General features: G+C 37.0%; 4 protein-coding genes and 1 long non-coding RNA gene across 5 annotated transcripts; all 5 read left to right on the forward strand.

Annotated features, from left to right (window-relative positions):
* The first annotated feature begins 15 nt into the window (after window positions 1-15).
* LOC103403433 (phytosulfokine receptor 1-like) lies at window positions 16-2,396 on the forward strand. Its single transcript, XM_008342273.4, has one exon. The coding sequence runs from the start codon at window positions 183-185 to the stop codon at window positions 2,253-2,255; it is 2,073 nt and encodes a 690-aa protein (XP_008340495.2). The 5' UTR covers window positions 16-182; the 3' UTR covers window positions 2,256-2,396.
* Window positions 2,397-5,916: 3,520 nt separating this feature from the next.
* Window positions 5,917-8,278, forward strand: LOC103403434 (phytosulfokine receptor 1-like). Its single transcript, XM_070816155.1, has one exon. It carries the CDS (start codon window positions 6,098-6,100, stop codon window positions 8,162-8,164), a length of 2,067 nt encoding a protein of 688 aa, XP_070672256.1. The 5' UTR covers window positions 5,917-6,097; the 3' UTR covers window positions 8,165-8,278.
* A 982-nt stretch (window positions 8,279-9,260) lies between these two features.
* On the forward strand, window positions 9,261-10,165 carry LOC108171269 (phytosulfokine receptor 1-like). The gene has a single exon (XM_070815653.1). It carries the CDS (start codon window positions 9,357-9,359, stop codon window positions 9,930-9,932), a length of 576 nt encoding a protein of 191 aa, XP_070671754.1. The 5' UTR covers window positions 9,261-9,356; the 3' UTR covers window positions 9,933-10,165.
* Window positions 10,166-11,057: 892 nt separating this feature from the next.
* On the forward strand, window positions 11,058-13,262 carry LOC139192844 (uncharacterized). Its single transcript, XR_011577308.1, has 2 exons — window positions 11,058-11,183; window positions 13,205-13,262. It is a non-coding gene; the product is annotated as an uncharacterized lncRNA (long non-coding RNA).
* Window positions 13,263-13,265: 3 nt separating this feature from the next.
* Window positions 13,266-15,160, forward strand: LOC139187691 (phytosulfokine receptor 1-like; the record flags this gene model as incomplete). The annotated part of the gene is made up of 2 exons (XM_070815391.1): window positions 13,266-13,380; window positions 13,575-15,160. Coding segments are annotated over 2 exons (1,551 nt in total), but the record flags the coding sequence as incomplete, so codon positions are not given.
* Between the last annotated feature and the right edge of the window lie 5,492 nt (window positions 15,161-20,652).

The raw sequence follows: 20,652 nt of genomic DNA on the forward strand, positions 1-20,652 counted from the left end.
AGTCCAGAAACTAATTCCAAATGTGAGGATAGTCAAAAATGCGCGTTTGACATCAAAGTCAAGTATTTTTATTCCCCTATCACTATCTTTTATTACTATTGCTGTTCTTCGTCCTGCTAATCGGTTCTCTCTCTCTAGACTCTCGTGCGTGTGTTGAGAACTTGACCGTGTGTTGCTGTGATATGGGTGCTCAGGATTTCTGGGTGGTTATTGTTATTGGCTTTTGCTTCCATGCTCAAATCTTGAGCTCTCAGAACTTGACATGCAATCCCAACGATTTGAAAGCATTGGAGGATTTCATGAACGGTATAGATTCCGTGATTGAAGGGTGGGGCAGCGATTTTTCACCTAATTGCTGTAAATGGGCAGGCATCACTTGCAATTCTTCGTCCTCTCTCGGATTGAACTATTCCATTGATACTTATAGAGTGGTAAAACTGGAGCTTCCAAAGAGAAGGCTACTGGGAAATCTCTCTGCATCTTTAGGGACCTTGGACCAGCTCAGAACCCTCAATCTCTCTCACAATTTCCTCAAGCACTCGCTTCCAGTTTCGCTCTTCCATTTGCCAAATTTAGAGGTTTTAGGCATGAGTTTTAATGACTTTTCTAGCCCCATTCATGTCGATATCGATTTGCCTTCAATCCAGTTCCTTGACATTTCTCAGAACTTTTTGAATGGTTCCCTTCCTGGCAGCATCTGTGACAACAATTCTACTAAACTTCGGGTACTCAACGTGGCCGATAACTGCTTCTCTGGCAATCTTCCACCAGGTTTTGGCAATTGTACTTCCTTGGAGGACCTTGACCTGAGCGCGAATGACCTTACAGGCACAGGTAATGATATATTTCGTCTGCGAAAGCTAACCCAGTTGAACATTCAAGATAACAAGCTGTCAGGGGCCCTCAGCGAAGAATTCGGTAAGCTCATTAACCTTGTTCGTTTGGATATCTCAACTAATGGGTTTTCAGGAACTATCCCAGATGTTTTCTACAGCCTTGGAAGATTACAGAATTTTGTAGCTCATTCAAATCGTTTTGGTGGTCGGATACCCCCTTCTTTGCCGAGTTCATCGACTATCACTTTGCTTAATTTGAGAAACAATTCATTGCAGGGCTCAATTGATCTTAATTGTTCAGCAATGACTAGTTTGACCTCTCTTGATCTCGGTTCCAATCGGTTTGATGGGCCTATTCCCTCCAATCTTCCCTCCTGTCAACATTTGAATACAGTCAATCTTGCCCGTAACAACTTCATTGGCGAAATCCCAGAAAGCTTCAAGAGTTTCCATAGCCTGTCTTACATCTCGCTGTCAAATTGCAGCCTTTCCAATATCTCTTCTTCCCTTCAAATTTTACAGCAGTGTCAGAACCTGACTACTTTGGTTCTCACCTTGAACTTCCGTGGCGAACAATTTCCTGCTGATCCAACCATTCAGTTTGAAAAGCTGAAGATTCTGATTATTGCAAACTGTAGGCTCACAGGTGTAATACCCCAATGGTTGAGTACTAGCAGCAGATTGCAGTTGTTGGATATATCGTGGAACCATTTGGAAGGAACAATTCCAGTCTGGTTTGGCAATTTTAGCAGTCTTTTCTACATGGACGTGTCTAATAATTCCTTAACGGGGGAAATCCCGAGAAGCTTAACTGGACTCCCGAGCCTCATTAATGGGAGGATCTCCATTGAGGAACCTTCCTATGATTTCCCTCTTTTCATGAAGTGGAATGTAAGTGTACGTGGGTTGCAGTACAATCAAGTTTCAAGCTTTCGGCCTACATTGGACTTTAGCAACAACAATCTCAATGGACCAATCTGGCCGGACTTCAGGAAGCTGAGGTTGCTTCATGTTTTGGATTTGAAGAACAACAGATTATCAGGACCGATTCCGAGTAGTTTATCTGAGATGGTGAGCTTGGAGACCCTGGATTTGTCTCATAATGTGCTTTCGGGGATAATCCCACCTTCGTTGGTTAAGCTTAGCTTCCTGTCCAAGTTTAGTGTTGCAGACAATGAATTGTATGGGGTGACCTCTACAGGAGGTCAATTTTCGACCTTCTCAAGTTCAAGTTTTGAAGGGAACAATCTTTGCGGCTACGATGCTGTGCCTTGTCCATCCGGACAGGATGATCCTCTGGGAACATGGTTCGGCAAATCAAGCAAGGATTATACCGGAGTTATTGCTGGAGTGTGTGTCGGATTCGTATTTGGAATAGCATGTTTCATTGGAGTAGATAGGTATGTCTGGACTTTCTAAGGAGAGTACATCCTTCTTTTTTATGTTACATCCTTCTGTTTTATGTTTTCTTTTGTATGCTCGTGACCTAATGTATAAAGAGTAGTATTTCAAAAAAAAAAAAAAAAGTATAAAGAGTTGTAACTAGTAAGCTTTTGGTTATTTCCATTTGCATGTGCAATTGCACTTTCCGAAAAGCCATCTCCCTCTTCCTCCTCGTAATCTTTCTGTTTCGGTATACCGTTGGGGATAAAATTTGAACGCTTTATTGTTTTCTCGGGCTTTCTGGGACTTCCCGGGAAAACCCCATTCGCCGGCACGCCGTTTAACTTTCCGGCGGGTCTACAAATTCTGACCGCAACGACATTGTTCCCGATTCCATTGGTGGAAACATCCATTGATTTCTTTTTTCGCAAGGAAATGCTAGATTTTTCTGTTTTAGGAAAAGGAAAACTGGAAACCCTAAGACTAAGAGGAGGAGGAGGAGAGAGAGAGAGAGACAGACAGACAAGAGGAGGAGGGAGAAGGAGAGTGGACGAAAAGGGAAGCGAAGAAAGCAATGGAAAAATGGGTTAGAGGGAGTTTTGTTTGTTGGAGAGGGAACGATGAAATCGGGGAGGTTTTATGGAGGAAACGCCCAGAGGTTTATGGGATCCCATTTTATTTTATTTATTTATTTTATAAAAACAAGAAGAGGTCAAACACGTTGAGACAATTGGACTCTTTTGGGCCATATCCAATTGGGTCGCCGGCCCAACCTAAAAAATATCACCGACCCCACTTGAACCGTACTATATGGTTTTCAATTGGTTTTCAATTCCTATAATACCCCTAGAACCTAGGGATGGTCGAAATCTTCACGGATAATGTGACATTTTTAAGGGCTGGTTTGGTATTGTTGTGTTTTGAAAAAAAAAACTACTTCTGCTGTGCTGTGAGAATAAGCAATTGTAAAATAAAACAGTAGAGTGTTTGGTAAATTTTCTTGTAAAAGTGCTTTTGAAAAAAAAAATATATATTATAATATTTGGTAAACTTTTATGTAAAACAGATGTGAAAAAAAACAGGTTTTTTCAAAGCTGGGTTTTGCAGCTTCTTGTTTTTGGCTTTGTTTCACCCAAAACTGTGAAAAAAAGCTGAAGATGAATGTTTACCGAACACAAAAACAGCTCCCAGCTTTTTTTGATACCAGCTTTTTTCAAAATCGCCTCAGTACCAAACCAGGCCTAAGTGTGTTGGGGCATGTCACATACGTCATATGTCGTTGTACAAATAAGGAGGTATTTGAAGATGAATTCTCTCCATTTATATGATAACATATAACGTACCACTCTGCGTTCCGGATACATTAAAAAAAAATTCACTTATAACTACATGAATCAGGGTGGATGTGGTATTAGGAACCTTCAACGCAAAACTATATCGCATCGTACGGAGGGAGCCCTATACACAATGCAGGGCGGTTAGGTATTGGCACTCCTATTCAAAACCGAACGGTTGACATCCCTACTTGAACCATGATCCAGTAGGATTTTTGGTAAACGAAAGGATTCATTAGGAATGCCGTTAGTTTAGGTAGTCTAGGAAGAAAGCAATTAGAATTTAGGAAGGTAGTTCCATTGACACGGCAAGAGTCCAAGTGGCAGCATAAGACCCGGCCAAATTTAGTTGATTACCTTAACAGTAACGGAGATGCTTAACAAGGGCAGTAGTCCTTGGATTTTTGACTTTGACTTTTTTCCAAAACATAGTCTACATAGAAACAGTCTCAACTCTCAAGTAGTAACAGAATATTCTTTTTTGTTAGAAGGGTGAATACATTTATCCTTGTTGTGCTCTCTACATATTCATTTTACTGCTCACACACCTGTTAGAATGATATTTAAAAGCCTAAATACAGAAAAATCCGAAGATTGTCAAGTTGGACCGTGTGTAATTTTTTGGGCTGGATAAATAAGATACAAATTATGAATATGGACCGGTCAAAGCTTCAAATGGTCGGGTCATTGGAATGGACTTATGCATGATAGTACCCTCGGTGCAAGTTCCATATTAGCAGAAAGAATAAAGGAGACCTAGAAAATCACACTGCGCACTTACAGAAGCTGAGAGAGAAGAAAGAATTGGAGAATTCTAGCTTTGCTGTGGAGTGGAGAATGGAATTTCAGTTGTTTCTTTATTTCTTTTGAATTTCAACGTAGTGTATTCTAATTCCATCATGAACTAAATCTTTTTATTGGTTTAGGGTGTATTCTTATTATCAACTAATTCTCGTTATTTTATACCAATCTCGATTATTTTTCATGTTAAGTAATTGTTATTGTGCTATGTTGTTATCAGATAATTGTCCGTTATTTGTGTGAATGGCCAAATTGTAATTTGTAACTAACTGATTGAGTTTAATAGATTGCTTCTCATAATTGACAATTACCATGAATAATTTGATGTTAATATGAAGAACGTGGTTAAATGGGATTGAGAATGAGGAATCTCATGTCCTAGTGTTTCCATTTTTTTAATCTTTCTTAATTCATTCACTCTTGCTCTATGTTTGATCAATTGTTATTTTTATTTGCATTTCATCTATTTCCATATTTAAATTTGTCAGTTTAAGTCTTGTTTTATTTCATCTTAGTTTGAAGGTTATCACAATAGTAACTTTAGGTTAATTTGATCTTTGTTAGAGCAAATCCACCCCTAAGGACTTTGCGCCAGCACCCAGCGCATTTATCTACTCAAGTGAACAGTAATAGACTGGAGTGAACAGTAATAGGCCAAGGCATCTCCACCCCTTAAAAAATGCGCTAGCACCCAGCACATTTATTTGGTGTGTTTTTTTTTTTTTAAGTTTATTTCGGATAAGATTTTTAATCAATTTCGGATAAAATTTCAAATAAACTTAAAAAAAAATACACACTAAAATAAAATTACATACTCATCAAATAAACTTAAAAAAAAAAAACACTAAAATAAAATTACATAAACTCATCAAATAAACTATAAAAAAACACACTAAAATGAAATTACATAAACTCATCAAATACACTTTATTCTTCAACCACAAACCTTATTATTTATAGAGAAAAAAATAACATTTTTAAAAATTTTCTGTATTTTTTTATAATTTTTCTGTATTTTTTTAATAATTTTTAATAAATTTTAATATAGTTAATTAATCTGGACCGTTGGATTTGAAAAATATTCAAATCCAAGAGCCAGCAAGTTGCCACGTGGCCACTTGCCCAGCTTCTTGGTCAGTCAATTTTGAGCTGGCCCAGAGACCAGCATGGGCTGGGCCCCAGGCTGTTGCGCGGGCTGGAGGTAATGGACAGGGTGCTGGGCTGTTTTTTGGACTGTGTGCTGGGCAATGTCCACTCCGGTGGACTTGCTCTTAGAACGACACTCTACTTATCACTATATTACCTTGACGATATTGTACACTTGTCAATTTTCACAAAACCCCTTTTTATTTCCAGTTGTCAGATCAAATGAATAAAAAAAATCAATAGGCAATCACTATATAGTTGATCTTTCACGTCCGTTTGAAAATGACTAGGAGAGTACCATCCAATTCTTCCCCGATTTCCATGGCGCAAGGTTTGCACATGGCAAATAAATAGACAATAACTATTAAGATATCTTTAGTGTTTGTTTGGAAGTGATTATGAAAAGAACAAAATCACTAATAAATTGGGTTTAGGTTTAAGATTCAAAGTGTTTGACATCAAAGTCAAGTATTTTTATTCCCCTATCACTCTCTTTTATTACTATTTGCTGTTCTTCGTCCTGCTAATTGGTTCTCTCTCTCTCTCTCTCTAGACTCTCGTGCGTGTGTTGAGAACTTGACCGTGTGTTGCTGTGATATGGGTGCTCAGGATTTCTGGGTGGTGATTGTTATTGGCTTTTGCTTCCATGCTCAAATCTTGAGCTCTCAGAACTTGACATGCAATCCCAACGATTTCAAAGCTTTGGAGGATTTCATGAACGGTATAGATTCCGTGATTGAAGGGTGGGGCAACGATTTTTCACCTAATTGCTGTAAATGGGCAGGCATCACTTGCAATTCTTCGTCCTCTCTCGGATTGAGCTATTCCATTGATACTTATAGAGTGGTAAAACTGGAGCTTCCAAAGAGAAGGCTACTGGGAAATCTCTCTGCATCTTTAGGGACCTTGGACCAGCTCAGAACCCTCAATCTCTCTCACAATTTCCTCAAGCACTCGCTTCCAGTTTCGCTCTTCCATTTGCCAAATTTAGAGGTCTTAGACATGAGTTTTAATGACTTTTCGAGCCCCATTCCTGTCGATATCGATTTGCCTTCAATCCAGTTCCTTGACATTTCTCAGAACTTTTTGAATGGTTCCCTTCCTGGCAGCATCTGTGACAACAATTTTACTCAACTTCGGGTACTCAACGTGGCCGCTAACTGCTTCTCTGGCAATCTTCCACCAGGTTTTGGAAATTGTACTTCCTTGGAGGACCTTGACCTGAGTGCGAATTATCTTACAGGCACTGGTATATTTCGTCTGCGAAAGCTAACCCAGTTGAACATTCAAGATAACTTGCTATCAGGGGCGCTCAGCGAACAATTCGGTAAACTCATTAACCTTGTTCGTTTGGATATCTCAACTAATGGGTTTTCAGGAACCATCCCAGATGTTTTCTACAGCCTTGGAAGATTACGGAATTTTGTAGCTCATTCAAATCGTTTTGGTGGTCAGATACCCCCTTCTTTGTCGAGTTCATCGACTATCTCCTTGCTTAATTTGAGAAACAATTCGTTGCAGGGCACAATTGATCTTAATTGTTCAGCAATGACTGGTTTGACCTGGCTTGATCTTAGTTCCAATCGGTTTGATGGGCCTATTCCCTCCAATCTTCCCTCTTGTCGACATTTGAGTAATGTCAATCTTTCCCGTAACAAATTCACTGGCGGAATACCAGATAGCTTCAAGAGTTTCCATGGCCTCTCTTTCCTCTCACTGTCAAATTGCAGCCTTCCCAATATTTCTTCTGCCCTTCAAATTTTACAGCAGTGTCCGAACCTGACTACTTTGGTTCTCACCTTGAACTTCCGTGGCGAACAATTTCCTGCTGATCCAACCCTTCAGTTTGAAAAGCTGAAGGTTCTTATTATTGCAAACTGTAGGCTCACAGGTGTAATACCCCAATGGTTGAGTACTAGCAGCAGATTGCAGTTGTTGGATATATCGTGGAACCATTTGGAAGGAACAATTCCAGTCTGGTTTGGCAATTTTAGCAGTCTTTTCTACTTGGACATGTCTAATAATTCCTTTACGGGGGAAATCTCGAGAAGCTTAACTGGACTCCCGAGCCTCATTAATGGGAGGATCTCCATTGAGGAACCTTCCTATGATTTCCCTCTTTTCATGAAGTCGAATGTGAGTGCACTTGGGTTGCAGTACAATCAAGTTTGGAGCTTTCGGCCTACATTGGACTTTAGCAACAACAATCTCAGTGGACCAATCTGGCCGGACTTCAGGAAGCTGAGGTTGCTTCATGTTTTGGATTTGAAGTACAACAGATTATCAGGACCGATTCCGAGTAGTTTATCGGAGATGGTGAGCTTGGAGACCCTGGATTTGTCTCATAACGAGCTTTCGGGGATAATCCCACCTTCGTTGGTTAAGCTTAGCTTCCTGTCCAAGTTTAGTGTTGCAGACAATGAATTGTATGGGGTGACCCCTACAGGAGGTCAATTTTCGACCTTCTCAAGTTCAAGTTTTGAAGGGAACAATCTTTGCGGCTACGATGCTGCGCCTTGTCCATCCGGACGGGATGATCCTCTGGGAACATGGTTCGGCAAATCAAGCAAGGATTATACCGGAGTTATTGCTGGAGTGTGTGTCGGATTCGTATTTGGAATAGCATGTTTCATTGGAATAGATAGGTATGTCTGGACTTTTTAAGGAGAGTACATCCTTCTTTTTTATGTTACATCGTTCTGTTTTATGTTTTCTTTTGTATGCTCGTTTCAGATTGTAATCTTATTTGGTAAGTAATATGAAAATATATTTTCTCAATAAGAACCTCCATGGAAGCGACGACTGAAGAAGCCTTTGAACCTGCCAAAAGCATAAAGTGGTCCAAACCCAAATCAACAATGGCAGAGGTGTACCGAGAAACCCATTCTCTTGAACATGAGCTACCCAGAAACCTTCAGAAACTAGAACCAAAGATACAAATTTTCCATTTAATATGAATTTTTTTCAGCATTTTGAAACCAAATAGGGAACTCAGAACCCGGAATTTAATTTTTTTCGATTAATTTTGTATTTTCAAATCCCAGAGAGGGATGGAGTGAGTGTTGCCTTTGCACTACTAACATCATAGCTAAACCCTAGTCATTTTCACAAGCGATTTTCCTAAAAACTGTTTAAAAATAAATAAATAAATTAGGGCCAAGTCTTCTCTAATTTCTATGGAACAGGTTTATGCAGTTGATCTTTCGTGTCCGTTTGAAAGTCATTCGGAGAGGAACAGAATCTCTCATAGATTGGGTTTAGAATTTTAAGTGACTTTTCGAAAAGAACGTGGAAGGAGTTCTTCCATAAATTTGCGTTTGGCGTGCTTCTCCCTGTAAGTGAATATGCTCCTTCCAAACAAAATTCCTTTGGTTTGGTAAAGAATCCGTAAATTTCGGTGATTGGTGATTTTAATAGTCCATGATTTATAAGATTAAAGTCAACAAGATCTAGTCCACACACTAATTCAAATTTGAAGTTGGTGAAAGAAAACATGTTATTTTTGCCAAAAAAAAATGAAAACTATGATTTTTGTTTAAAATAAATAGTATTAAAAACTTTTCGTTAAAATTAAAAAAAAAAAAAGCGTGTTTGACTATCACTGTCTTTTATTAATATTATTGTCCTTCTTCCTGCTAATTAATTGGTTCTCTCTCTCTCTCTCTCTCTCTCTCTAGACTCTTGTGGGTGTGTTGAGAACTTGCCTGCGTGTTGCAAAAAAAGCGTGTTTGACTATCACTGTCTTTTATTAATATTATTGTTCTTCTTCCTGCTAATTAATTGGTTCTCTCTCTCTCTCTCTCTCTCTCTAGACTCTTGTGGGTGTGTTGAGAACTTGCCTGCGTGTTGCTGCGATATGGATGCTCAGGATTTCTGGGTGGTGATTGTTATTGGCTTTTGCTTCCAAGTTCAAATCTTGAGCTCTCAGAACTTTACATGCAATCCAAATGATGTGAAAGCATTGGAGGATTTCACGTCAAGTTTAAAAACTGTGATCGACGGGTGGGGAAGCAGTTTCTCATCTGATTGCTGCAAATGGGAAGGTATCACTTGCAACTCTTCATTCTCTCTCGGAATTGGATTGAACAATTCAATCGATACCTTTCGAGTGGTTAAGTTGGAGCTTCCAAGTAAAAGACTAGCAGGCAATCTCTCTGCATCTTTAGGCACCTTGGACCAGCTTAGAACCCTTAATCTCTCTCAAAATTACCTCATAGGCACGCTTCCAACTGCACTCTTCCGTTTGCGAAATTTACAACTCTTAGACTTGAGCTTTAATGATTTTTCCGGCCCCATTCCTTTCGGTATTGATTTACCTTCAATCAAGTTCCTTGACATTTCTCAAAACCTTTTGAATGGTTCCCTTCCTGGCAGCATCTGTGACAACAATTCTACTCAACTTCGGGTACTCAACGTGGCTGCTAACTGTTAGAGTATGAGTGTGATTCTTACAGTTTAGTAATAATCATTGTTATTTTAGATTGGTATAAAGAGGTCTTAATGTGTTTATAAGAGTTAATTCAACTTTGGTTTGGATTGAAACTCTACTATTGGCTCGAGAATAGAACTCATACTTATACAAGGATTTGGTCTTGTATTCCTTGTAGGATTGTAATAGGGCAATCTATGTTTAGTATAAAAACATAAGCCACTGCTCTCACAAAACATACGCTCAATATTGAACTAAGACCTATTGTTAGTTTGAGTACTTTTGGTTTTGCAAGAGAGGAGAAGGTGCACTGTTTGAAGTCTGGTTTGGCTTGTTCTTCCACTGCTTTTACGGGTTAGTTTGTCATTGTATTTATCGAATTGTGATTTTAATACTTGTATAAATTTGTGGTTCATGAGCTTAATCTCTTAACTTATATTTTTGATAAGTTTAATCTTACATGTGGTATCAGAGCCTATGATTTTTGCTCTTGAATTCAAATTGAAAGTATTAAATTAAAAGTGCAAAATACGTGACGGTAAATTAGCAGGGTTCAGGCTTAGTTTGTGAGAAATTTTGGACTTTGAATTGAGTTTCTTGTAATGAATATCATGTTTGCCGCATACGGTCTTGTAACTTTGGCATGTAGATGCCAAACGAATGATGGCTACATGTTGAACTCAATTTGATAGAATTAATCTATTAAAGCTTGTACATTTATTAATTTTTCTGCTGTGCGTTGGATTCCATGTTGAATTTTTATAAGAATTAATCAAGGATTCATTGGGTGGTTATGGAATGTGAGTACATATGCTATTATTGTTGTAATCAATAATCCGTGGCTTTTTGTGGGTTTTATCGTTTTGAATTAATGAATCTGATTATAAAGATGTGCATAAAATATGCCTTGTACAGACCAAATATTAGTAAGATAAAAGAAAGATGAAATCTTGGTTTGATGACATTAAAAGTTTTGTTTGTCTAAGAGATTTTAATGTTCATGGTTTGTCTTTTTATGGGAATTTGTGTTGACGAGATACGGGCCGATAACTTTTGACGATGATTTTGGTTCGGCGAACTTGTAACACTGGAGATTTACTTCAATAATTTGCAATATTATGGGATCCATGTGAATCTGGAGTGAAGGCAATCTGCATGGATGGTTCTCAAGCATTGATGGATAGTTTGTTTCGTTGATGTGGAGTCGAGGAATCTCAGTCGGGTTGACTAATACGGGTCCAGTGATGCATTCGGGTAACTCATTTCACTGTTTCATGCATGATTAATTGTTCTCTTATATGCATGATTATAGTGTGATGAGTTAGAGCATGATGAATTAGGGCTTTTGTTATTTCGAGTATGCTTGTTTATTTATATATATTGTGAAGGCATGATTAAACTCGAAATCCCTATATAGATGCCAACTTGTGATTTATGTGAGATGTTTGAAATCATCTTTTGATATGTTTTATTGATTGCCTCAAGTGAATTTTTGCGGCTATAAAGTTGGGCTTTTCTAATGGTCGTGATTTCATTCTCATTATTATAAAAGTATATGTAAACATATATATGCATCTTTTTGAGTATGCGATTTATTCATTATTTTGGGCACATGATTTATGGTTGGCATATTATATCATTCATGGTGTATACTTGAAAATAAATAAATTAGGTTTTCAATTTATATACCCTCTATGGGGTCATATATAGACTTGTTTGGTGTACATTCTTGTGGTGTTGACATTGAATTCACGATAGGAATTTTAATTTGGGTTACCGTCACCTTAGTTATTATGTACAACACAAATTGACATTGCCGAATGCATATTGATTTAATTTATGAATTCATAAGAAAGCATGTGCTTAATATGGTATTGTGAAAATCAAGGAGTTTAAGATGCATGCTTGTTGTATATGTATATTTGTGATTTCATTTATGATGCATGCTTCCGCTATTATGTTTTGGTTGAAATCACAAATAGGGAGGAAGATGAACTTTGAGTTCTCCAGAACAAATAGTGGTCTTGATTATCTCGTTTTAATCAAGACATGTTGTTGTGATATATATCTAGACATTATCAAAATTTGGTCGATCTTGCTCGATGGATATTGAACTAGATATTGAACTAGTTAGGATCAAATTGAATGCAAAAATATTGTGCTTGCTATTCTGATTTTGATCATTGTTGAAACTAGTGATTTTGGGTTTATGTGAGATAAGTTTTTCCGAATGGATTGTGACTATCTTTTGATACATAGACTATTTGCATAATGGTTTAGGTGTATATGACTAAACTGAGATTATGCAATTGGTGAGGAATCAGGAACCAATTGGTTCATATCTCCGGTTTCTTTATTGGTTGTGCAATACATTTTGCTTATGCTTAAGTGGGAGAATCATATGTTTGAATGTAAGCATAAGGCTAAGAGTTAGGCCGGCCATTATAATTCATTTGGTTGAATTATTTGTGTTACTTAATTTGTTTAAGTAATGAGAAAGATCCTATTATGTCGGTTAGCATTCAAAAGGAAATGAATTTGGTTTCCATATGGATTCTGATTAGTCGTTCATTGTATTGGAATGATTTTTTAGTTAATATAATTGCTATACCACATCTTTTACTTAACTTGGTTGTGTTGAGTATGGCCTAGATAAGTGGGAGCAAATTGGTTTGGTTTTGCTATATTGGTTCACATAATTACAAAGTGCAAATTAAGTATGTTGTGACTTTTGAGTTAATTCTGCGATGTAACAGAAAAGATTCTTAAGTTCAATACTTTAAAATGCATAGGTAAGTTGTATGTGAGGTTAAGCTTTTGTTATCCAAAAGATTTGGTGGCTATATGAGTGGGAGTAGACGTCTTGGTTTACTTTTGAGCTTAGATACATTGCTATGAACACAAACTGGACATTGTGATTTGTAAGTTAAATCTGTATATTGTGTTGCAAAGGCAATTATAAATTCATTGTTTTGGTTTATGTAAGCTGGTTGTGTCTATGTACTAGTGTGGTTGAAAAATGACTTATGTGATCACCTTTATATTGAATTTGAGATGATTATTTACTGTTGTGAATCATACTCAAGTGGGAGAATGTTAGAGTATGAGTGTGATTCTTACAGTTTAGTAATAATCATTGTTATTTTAGATTGGTATAAAGAGGTCTTAATGTGTTTATAAGAGTTAATTCAACTTTGGTTTGGATTGAAACTCTACTATTGGCTCGAGAATAGAACTCATACTTATACAAGGATTTGGTCTTGTATTCCTTGTAGGATTGTAATAGGGCAATCTATGTTTAGTATAAAAACATAAGCCACTGCTCTCACAAAACATACGCTCAATATTGAACTAAGACCTATTGTTAGTTTGAGTACTTTTGGTTTTGCAAGAGAGGAGAAGGTGCACTGTTTGAAGTCTGGTTTGGCTTGTTCTTCCACTGCTTTTACGGGTTAGTTTGTCATTGTATTTATCGAATTGTGATTTTAATACTTGTATAAATTTGTGGTTCATGAGCTTAATCTCTTAACTTATATTTTTGATAAGTTTAATCTTACACTAACTACTTCTCTGGCAATCTTCCACCAGATTTTGGCAATTGTACTTCCTTGGAGGACCTTGACCTGAGTACAAATTATCTTACAGGCACAGGTGACGGTATATCCAAAGGTTTATTTCGCCTGCGAAAGCTAACCCAATTGAGCATTCAAGACAACAACCTAGCCGGGCCACTCAGCGAAGAATTCGGTAACCTCATTAACCTTGTCCGTTTGGATATCTCAAGTAATGGGTTTGCAGGAACAATCCCAGATGTTTTCTACAGCCTAGAGAAATTACAGTATTTTGTAGCTCATTCGAATAGGTTTGGTGGTCAGATACCCCCTTCCTTGTCGAGTTCGTCGACTCTTTCTTTGCTTAATTTGAGAAACAATTCATTGCAGGGCTCAATCGCTCTAAATTGTTCAGCAATGATTAGTTTGACCTCTCTTGATCTCGGTTCCAATCAGTTTGATGGGCCTATTCCCTCCAATCTTCCCTCTTGTCGGCATTTGAGTGATGTCAATCTTGCCCGTAACAACTTCACTGGTGAAATACCAGAAAACTTCAAGAATTTCCATAGCCTCTCTTACCTCTCGCTGTCAAATTGCAGCCTTTCCAATATCTCTTCCGCCCTTCAAATTTTACAGCAGTGTCATAACCTGACTACTTTGGTTCTCACCTTGAACTTCCACGGTGAACAATTTCCCGCTGATCCAACCCTTCATTTTGAAAAGTTGAAGGTTTTGATCATTGCATATTGCAGGCTCACGGGTTCAATCCCCCAATGGTTGAGTACTAGCAGCAGATTGCAGTTGTTGGATATATCATGGAACCAATTGGAAGGAACAATTCCAGTCTGGTTTGGCAATTTTAGCAGTCTCTTCTACTTGGACATATCTAACAATTCTCTCAGCGGGGAAATCCCAAGAAGCTTAACTGGACTATGGAGCTTCATTAATGGGAGGAGCTCAACTGAAGAACCTTCCCCTGATTTCCCTCTTTTCGTGTGGAGGGTGAGTGGACGAGGCTTGCAATACAATCGGGTATGGAGCTTTCGGCCTACATTGGACTTTAGCAATAACAATCTCAGTGGAGCAATCTGGCCAGACTTTAGTAAGCTGAGGTTGCTTCATGTTTTGGATTTGAAGTACAACAGATTATCAGGACCAATTCCGACTAGTTTATCTGAGATGGTGAGCTTGGAGACTCTGGATTTGTCTCATAACGAGCTTTCGGGGATAATCCCGCCTTCGTTGGTTGACCTTAGCTTCTTGTCCAAGTTTAGTGTTGCGTACAATGAATTGTATGGGGTGATCCCTACAGGAGGTCAATTTTTGACCTTCTCAAGTTCAAGCTTTGAAGGGAACAGTCTTTGCGGCTACGATGCTTCCCCTTGTCCTTCCGGAGAGGATGGTCCTCTGGGAACATGGTACGGCAAATCAAACAAGGATTCTACCGGAGTTATTGCCGGAGTGGGTGTCGGATTCATATTTGGAATAGCATGTTTCGTTGGAATAGATAGGTACGTCTGGACTTTTTAAGAAGAGTACATTCTTTTTTTTTCTTTTTTTTTTTACGCTCATAACGTAATGTATAAACAGTAGTATTACTTAAAAAAGAGTGTTTTGTTCGTGAAGTGAGAGAAATTACTGCCCCAGATTACCTGTATGTAGCAACACTCGCACATAAATGATGAGAGGTGCTTTATATATGCATTTGTATGTAAGAACTTATCTTAAGAGATATGGGTGGATGCCTTTTAATGTAACAATAAAAAAAGAGGATATATTGTAAGTGATGCGGATTGAAAAATACTTGGCCAGGAGCGTGTGCTGAGGAGCTCCTCAGTCCCTCCCTTTATATGTGCTTGATTGGGTTAAATGAACTATTTAATAAGTTTGAGAAGGAAAAAAATAATGAACACACGTCTCTTTGTGAGTCTATGATGTTACATTATTAACAGATGATGTCGTTGGCAATATATTAGTGTCATAAGTTTATATTAGTGTCATAAGTTGTTCTCCAAATTTTAACTTAGAGTATCATAAAGTTCGACTGTTGAACCAAATAACAGCTACCTATAAAATAAAAACCCACCTAAAAGCTCTACCCCTGCATTCAGCCCTGACCCACCCAAAACTTTAGTTGCGCGTTTACTAATCCGTAATCAGATTGAAGGGAATTGAATTGAGGGAGAATTGAATTGAGGAGGAATTGGATTGAGGTGGAATCAGAATCAGATTCCTGTTGAAGTTGTTTACTGAAACTGTATGGAATTGAAGTGCAAATGATGCATATTTTATATTATTGTTTACCAATTCACATGAATCGGAATCAAAAGCAGTTTGATTACTAAAATACCCTTGTACAAAACAGATATAAATTTTATTTAACTAATTAATAATACAATTATTTTGTATATAAAAAAACTAATACAATTATTTATTCTTAAAAACCCTTTAATTACCATATAAGAAGCCTTTAATAATATAATTATTTTGTATATATCACACTAATACAATTATTTATCCTAAAACATTCTTTATTTACCATATAAAAATCCCCCACCGATGCCAATTCTGTGAACGCCTTCGATTAAAAACAACAAAATTAACGCAGCCCTCCCCCTCTATAAATCCCCATCTCCTTCCATTCTGATTCTTCCTCTTCTCTTCTGATTATTCTTTCTTCTTCTTCTGATTCTTCTTGTTCCAAATAACTAATTAATTCCAAATATTTATTTATTTATTTATTATATTGGTCCTCTGTCTCTGTCTCTGTCTTATGTCTGGTTCTTCACTGGGTTTTGATTTGAATGGGTGTTGTGCTACCAGAGATGAGGGAAGGAGATTAAGAGGGTGTTGTGCCACCGGAGACGAGGGAAAGAGATAAGGAAGGCGCTGGGTGCTGTGTAACCAGAGACAAAGGAAGGAGATAAGGAAGGCGCTGGGTGCTGTGCTACCGTAGACAAGGGAAGGAGATAAGGGTATATTGGGTAGAAAAATCTGATTCCGGGTTGAGCTTTCTTCCGGAATCCAAATACCATATTGGTTGGTAGTTCAATTCCATGCAAATCAGGGATCTGATTCCCTATTTTTAGTGGATCCCACATAAATTTCATTCCCCTAATGTTAATAAACACCTGAATCACTTGGAATAAATGCAATTCCTTTTCCTCTCACTCCATTCCCTTACGTAAACACATCCTAGAGTCTTGGGTCATATACCTTTGGGCCGACATGAGACTACCTCTACCGATCTTAATAGCGGTCCTCACTCTGCTTTCTAAGTTACGATTTTTCTCTAGTCGACATGCCTATTTACACATTTATATACACATGAGTAAAATGGACGAACAACATGAATCCTTTAATTTACGTTACAACCGGGTGAAAGAAACCCGAATTGCAAAACTCGAAAAGCTGAAGACCCGATTAACGTCACTCCTTTGCTGTCTCTGGCGTCTGTCTCCTCCACTCCTCTTGTGCAATTTTTCCTTTTCGAGAAGTAATATTTTTATTGTTTATTTTCCCTCCAGCCTTGTCGAATTTCCTACTTTTTAATCGAACAAAGGGTTTGCCGTGGCTGTGTGGAGCACTACGAGAATGTCAGAAAATGCAATTTAGGGTATTTTGACCTGGTTGTAGCTTATGTTTGTGTTATAAGGAAATGGATTATTTTCGGATTCCTTCTATCAAATTCATCAAATCTATTAATCCGAATTATTGAAATTTGATCTAACGGCTAAAATTATTATAATTTTTAAAAATGGCTTTTGTTTTTAGCCATTAGATCAAATTTCAAAGATTCAAATTTGTGGATTTAATGAAAGAGATCCGGAAATGATCAATTTCAGTGTTATAAATACAGCCGTTCAGATTAATTAATGGCTCAGAAAAAAACATGTGCAAATAAGATGTGTATTTACCTATATATGTGCATTACTAGGCTAAGAGGCCTTGGGCTAATAACAACTTAGTGCTTCACGCTGAGGCCCAGTTAATACTTAATCAGGGCAAAAAACCCCAGGCGAAGATGGTGCTCGGGAAAGTTTGTTAGGGATGTCGCGTTCTAATGGGGTCGCATCCACAATCTGTAGCGAGTAGTGGGTGGTTGATTGCATCATTAGTTTTGATTCTTAATTAATAGGATGAAAATTTATCCACTTAGTACCACAATTTAACGATATTTCTTTTGATTTATAAGTGAAATATTTTAGGGTCAAATCTCGTAAATAACGAGTTCAATATCAATTTATTTTCTTACATTTAGTGTAAGTATATTTTTGTATAAAAATGTATGAGAATCTAATTGATTATATCTTTCGTGTTGGAAAATCAAATTAGACATTTGGAGGATGTATTTAATTGGCAATTTGAGAAATTTTAATGGACTTATAAATCCATGATTTTTTATGGATTTTAATTGATTTGTAGAAATTCCATGTAAAATTTTGATTCAATTCCCTCGAAATCTCATAAGGAGATGTGATATTTGTGGATGCTTAAAATACACTACGAAATATCACCAATTCTCTCTAATTTCACAACTTTTTCAAATTCTTTAAAATAAATTCATAATTGAATACATCTGTAACATTATAAACTTCTTCAAAATCCTAATTGAATACATTGGATTTCTAAGGATGTTACTAGTCTATCTTAAAATCATAATTAAACACAATTTGAATTTCAGATAATCATTTAAAATCCTAATTGAATACCCATAGACTCATTAAAAGAATTAAAATCTCTCAAAATCCTAATTGAATGCACCCTCTACTTTTGGCACAAGAAAAGTAAGTATATGATTTGCAGGGTCTGTTACTTGAGTACTAGTTATGACGAAAATCCATAGAGTAAATATACCATGCTTGACATTGAAGCATGTAGTGTAAAGTGTAAACCACTAATTCCTAAAAGTAAAATATTAAGTTATTATTTCTCTAAATGCGATTAACATTGATCACTGGATCAATCTTAAACTTAGATTTCACGAAACATAAGATTAATTTTCTCTTTTATTATTTCTCTAGTTCATACGTGGATGATGAGTGACGCATGGCATGGCTCACATCTTCTACACAGATGGTACTCTCTAACCGCCTCAAATGTAAGAGAATCCAATGAATTAGGAATTTAGGGTTTTTGAATGAATGGGGTCGTGGCAAGACTAGTGGAAGGCAACTTGTAGCAGTGATCCATGACACTTTCTCAGTAAATATATGAGTTTGCTGGTTGTACGTATTAAATTAGTGGTAGCTCCAACATGAGGATTGAGGACTGAGGAGGAGGAATGGAGGATCATACAGATAAGGGTTCATCAAACTTTTCATATTAATATACAATATCCAATATAGATAGTTGGGATAGTCTTGACTACTTCTACTTTGGAGGAGGTGGATGTTGCTATTAGGGTCCGTCAAACTTTTCTTAATTGTTAATGGAGGAAGTTTAATTCAAGACAAACACGTACACTTTACTTACCAAAAAAAATAAAAAATCATGCACAAGTGGGGATGGATGAACATACACAAATTGTGCGTATGGATGACTTTTTTTTTTTTTTTTTTTTTTTTTTTTTTTTTTAAGATACAAGCTGTGTTCTACACTAAATTGATCTAAATAATTAAAAAAGAATTTTGAACGTGGGTACATAAAAAGAGGTGTATCGTTCTAGCTAGCTTGATTGAGCTGAAGCTGCGAGAATATGGACGCCTATTAATCTGCCATTTTGCCTATTTTTGAGCAATTTTTTTAACTGAAGTAACCCAAGTTCTCGGATAGTACGTACATCTTGATGAAATATTTGATTATGGTTGAAGGTTTTGAAGAAAGTTAGAAGTTCCACCGTAAGATGAATTGATCATATGAGGAGTAATCCAATCTTTTCTAAGCCCTTGTATGGTTTATCTCTCATTGATGTAGGACTGTTCTCACATTATCACACGTCCCTTATATGTGACGAATTTTCAAGCCTTACACGTGAACAATACAAATGAGGTGACATGGAGTACGTGTGGCTATTTGGGCTTCACACGTGGGCTAACCTGCTCTGATATCATCAAGAAAGTTGGAATTCAACCATAAAATTAATTGGCAATATGAAGAATAACTCAATCTCTATAATTCCTTGCATAATTTGGTTCCTCACTGACATAAGACTTTATCCTCACCATCACAGGTTTCAAAATATCTCTATGTAAAGGCTGAGTTTGCATGTTTGGTCCCTTGTACGTACGTACTCTACATGGATGCATGCATGCTCTCTCTGCCGATATATATAGTTTTCGCATCAGTCGATTTATTTTTCTTACTTTTTGTGTGTGGATTGAAAGGTTAACCTTTAGGTAGAGAGATTTTTCAATGTGACTGGTACATGGAATGGTACACCACGTGTTACTAAACAAATGGTGAGATATATGTGCTAAAAAGTTACTAACTTAAAAAATAAAATTTCTCACTATTCCTATTAAAATACGTGGTGTACCACATGTGTTTTCGTCACAACTAAAAATAAAGGAGACCAATAAAAGAAAGGTTAACCCTTTACGATAAAGATCATATATGAAACACACGTGAACAGTTGTGGACATTAGACATATATCATACATGTGACATGTTCATTCTTCACAAGATCGATCATGTATCCCCCGATGGATAAATAGGTTTTGAATTTTCTTTTTTAAAGAGATAATTTCCTTGTATTTTACGTGATTACTTATTTGGTTATTTATAATTTTCTTTTATTATGCTAAGAAAATGGTAATAAACTACTAATTTTTATACGAGCTATATTGATGAGAAAATAGAAAATCTCAGGACTAAGCACGCCACCCGCCTGCCGGCCGGGCCAGCGAGCGAAGTTATCTTCCGGCCAATTGTCCACACCCAAAGCTTATCGCCATCTCCGTCGACGTCAATACTACATTTACGTTTTATTTGTGTAAAGATAAATGAGATTAACTAACTGAACTGTAAATCCTTTTAAATAGAATGAATTACACATTACACGGTACACACACACACGTACACACACAAATGTCCCACAAGATCTGTACAAATTGGACCTGCGTACTTACCCAAAACGTTTTAATCCCAAACCTTCTCGTGTATACATGTGGTCCAAACCTGTTGTTTATATTTGACCCTTGAGTTGTGACGTTGTTTGTTTCTTTGATTAT

The sequence above is a fragment of the Malus domestica genome, chromosome 16 (assembly GCF_042453785.1).
Source record: "Malus domestica chromosome 16, GDT2T_hap1".
NCBI classification, from domain to species: Eukaryota; Viridiplantae; Streptophyta; class Magnoliopsida; order Rosales; family Rosaceae; genus Malus; species Malus domestica.

Excerpts from the sequence above, each read along its gene's own strand:
- LOC103403433 (XM_008342273.4), top strand. The coding sequence starts at position 183 with ATGGGTGCTCAGGATTTCTGGGTGGTTATTGTTATTGGCTTTTGCTTC.
- LOC108171269 (XM_070815653.1), top strand. The coding sequence starts at position 9,357 with ATGGATGCTCAGGATTTCTGGGTGGTGATTGTTATTGGCTTTTGCTTC.
- LOC103403434 (XM_070816155.1), top strand. The coding sequence starts at position 6,098 with ATGGGTGCTCAGGATTTCTGGGTGGTGATTGTTATTGGCTTTTGCTTC.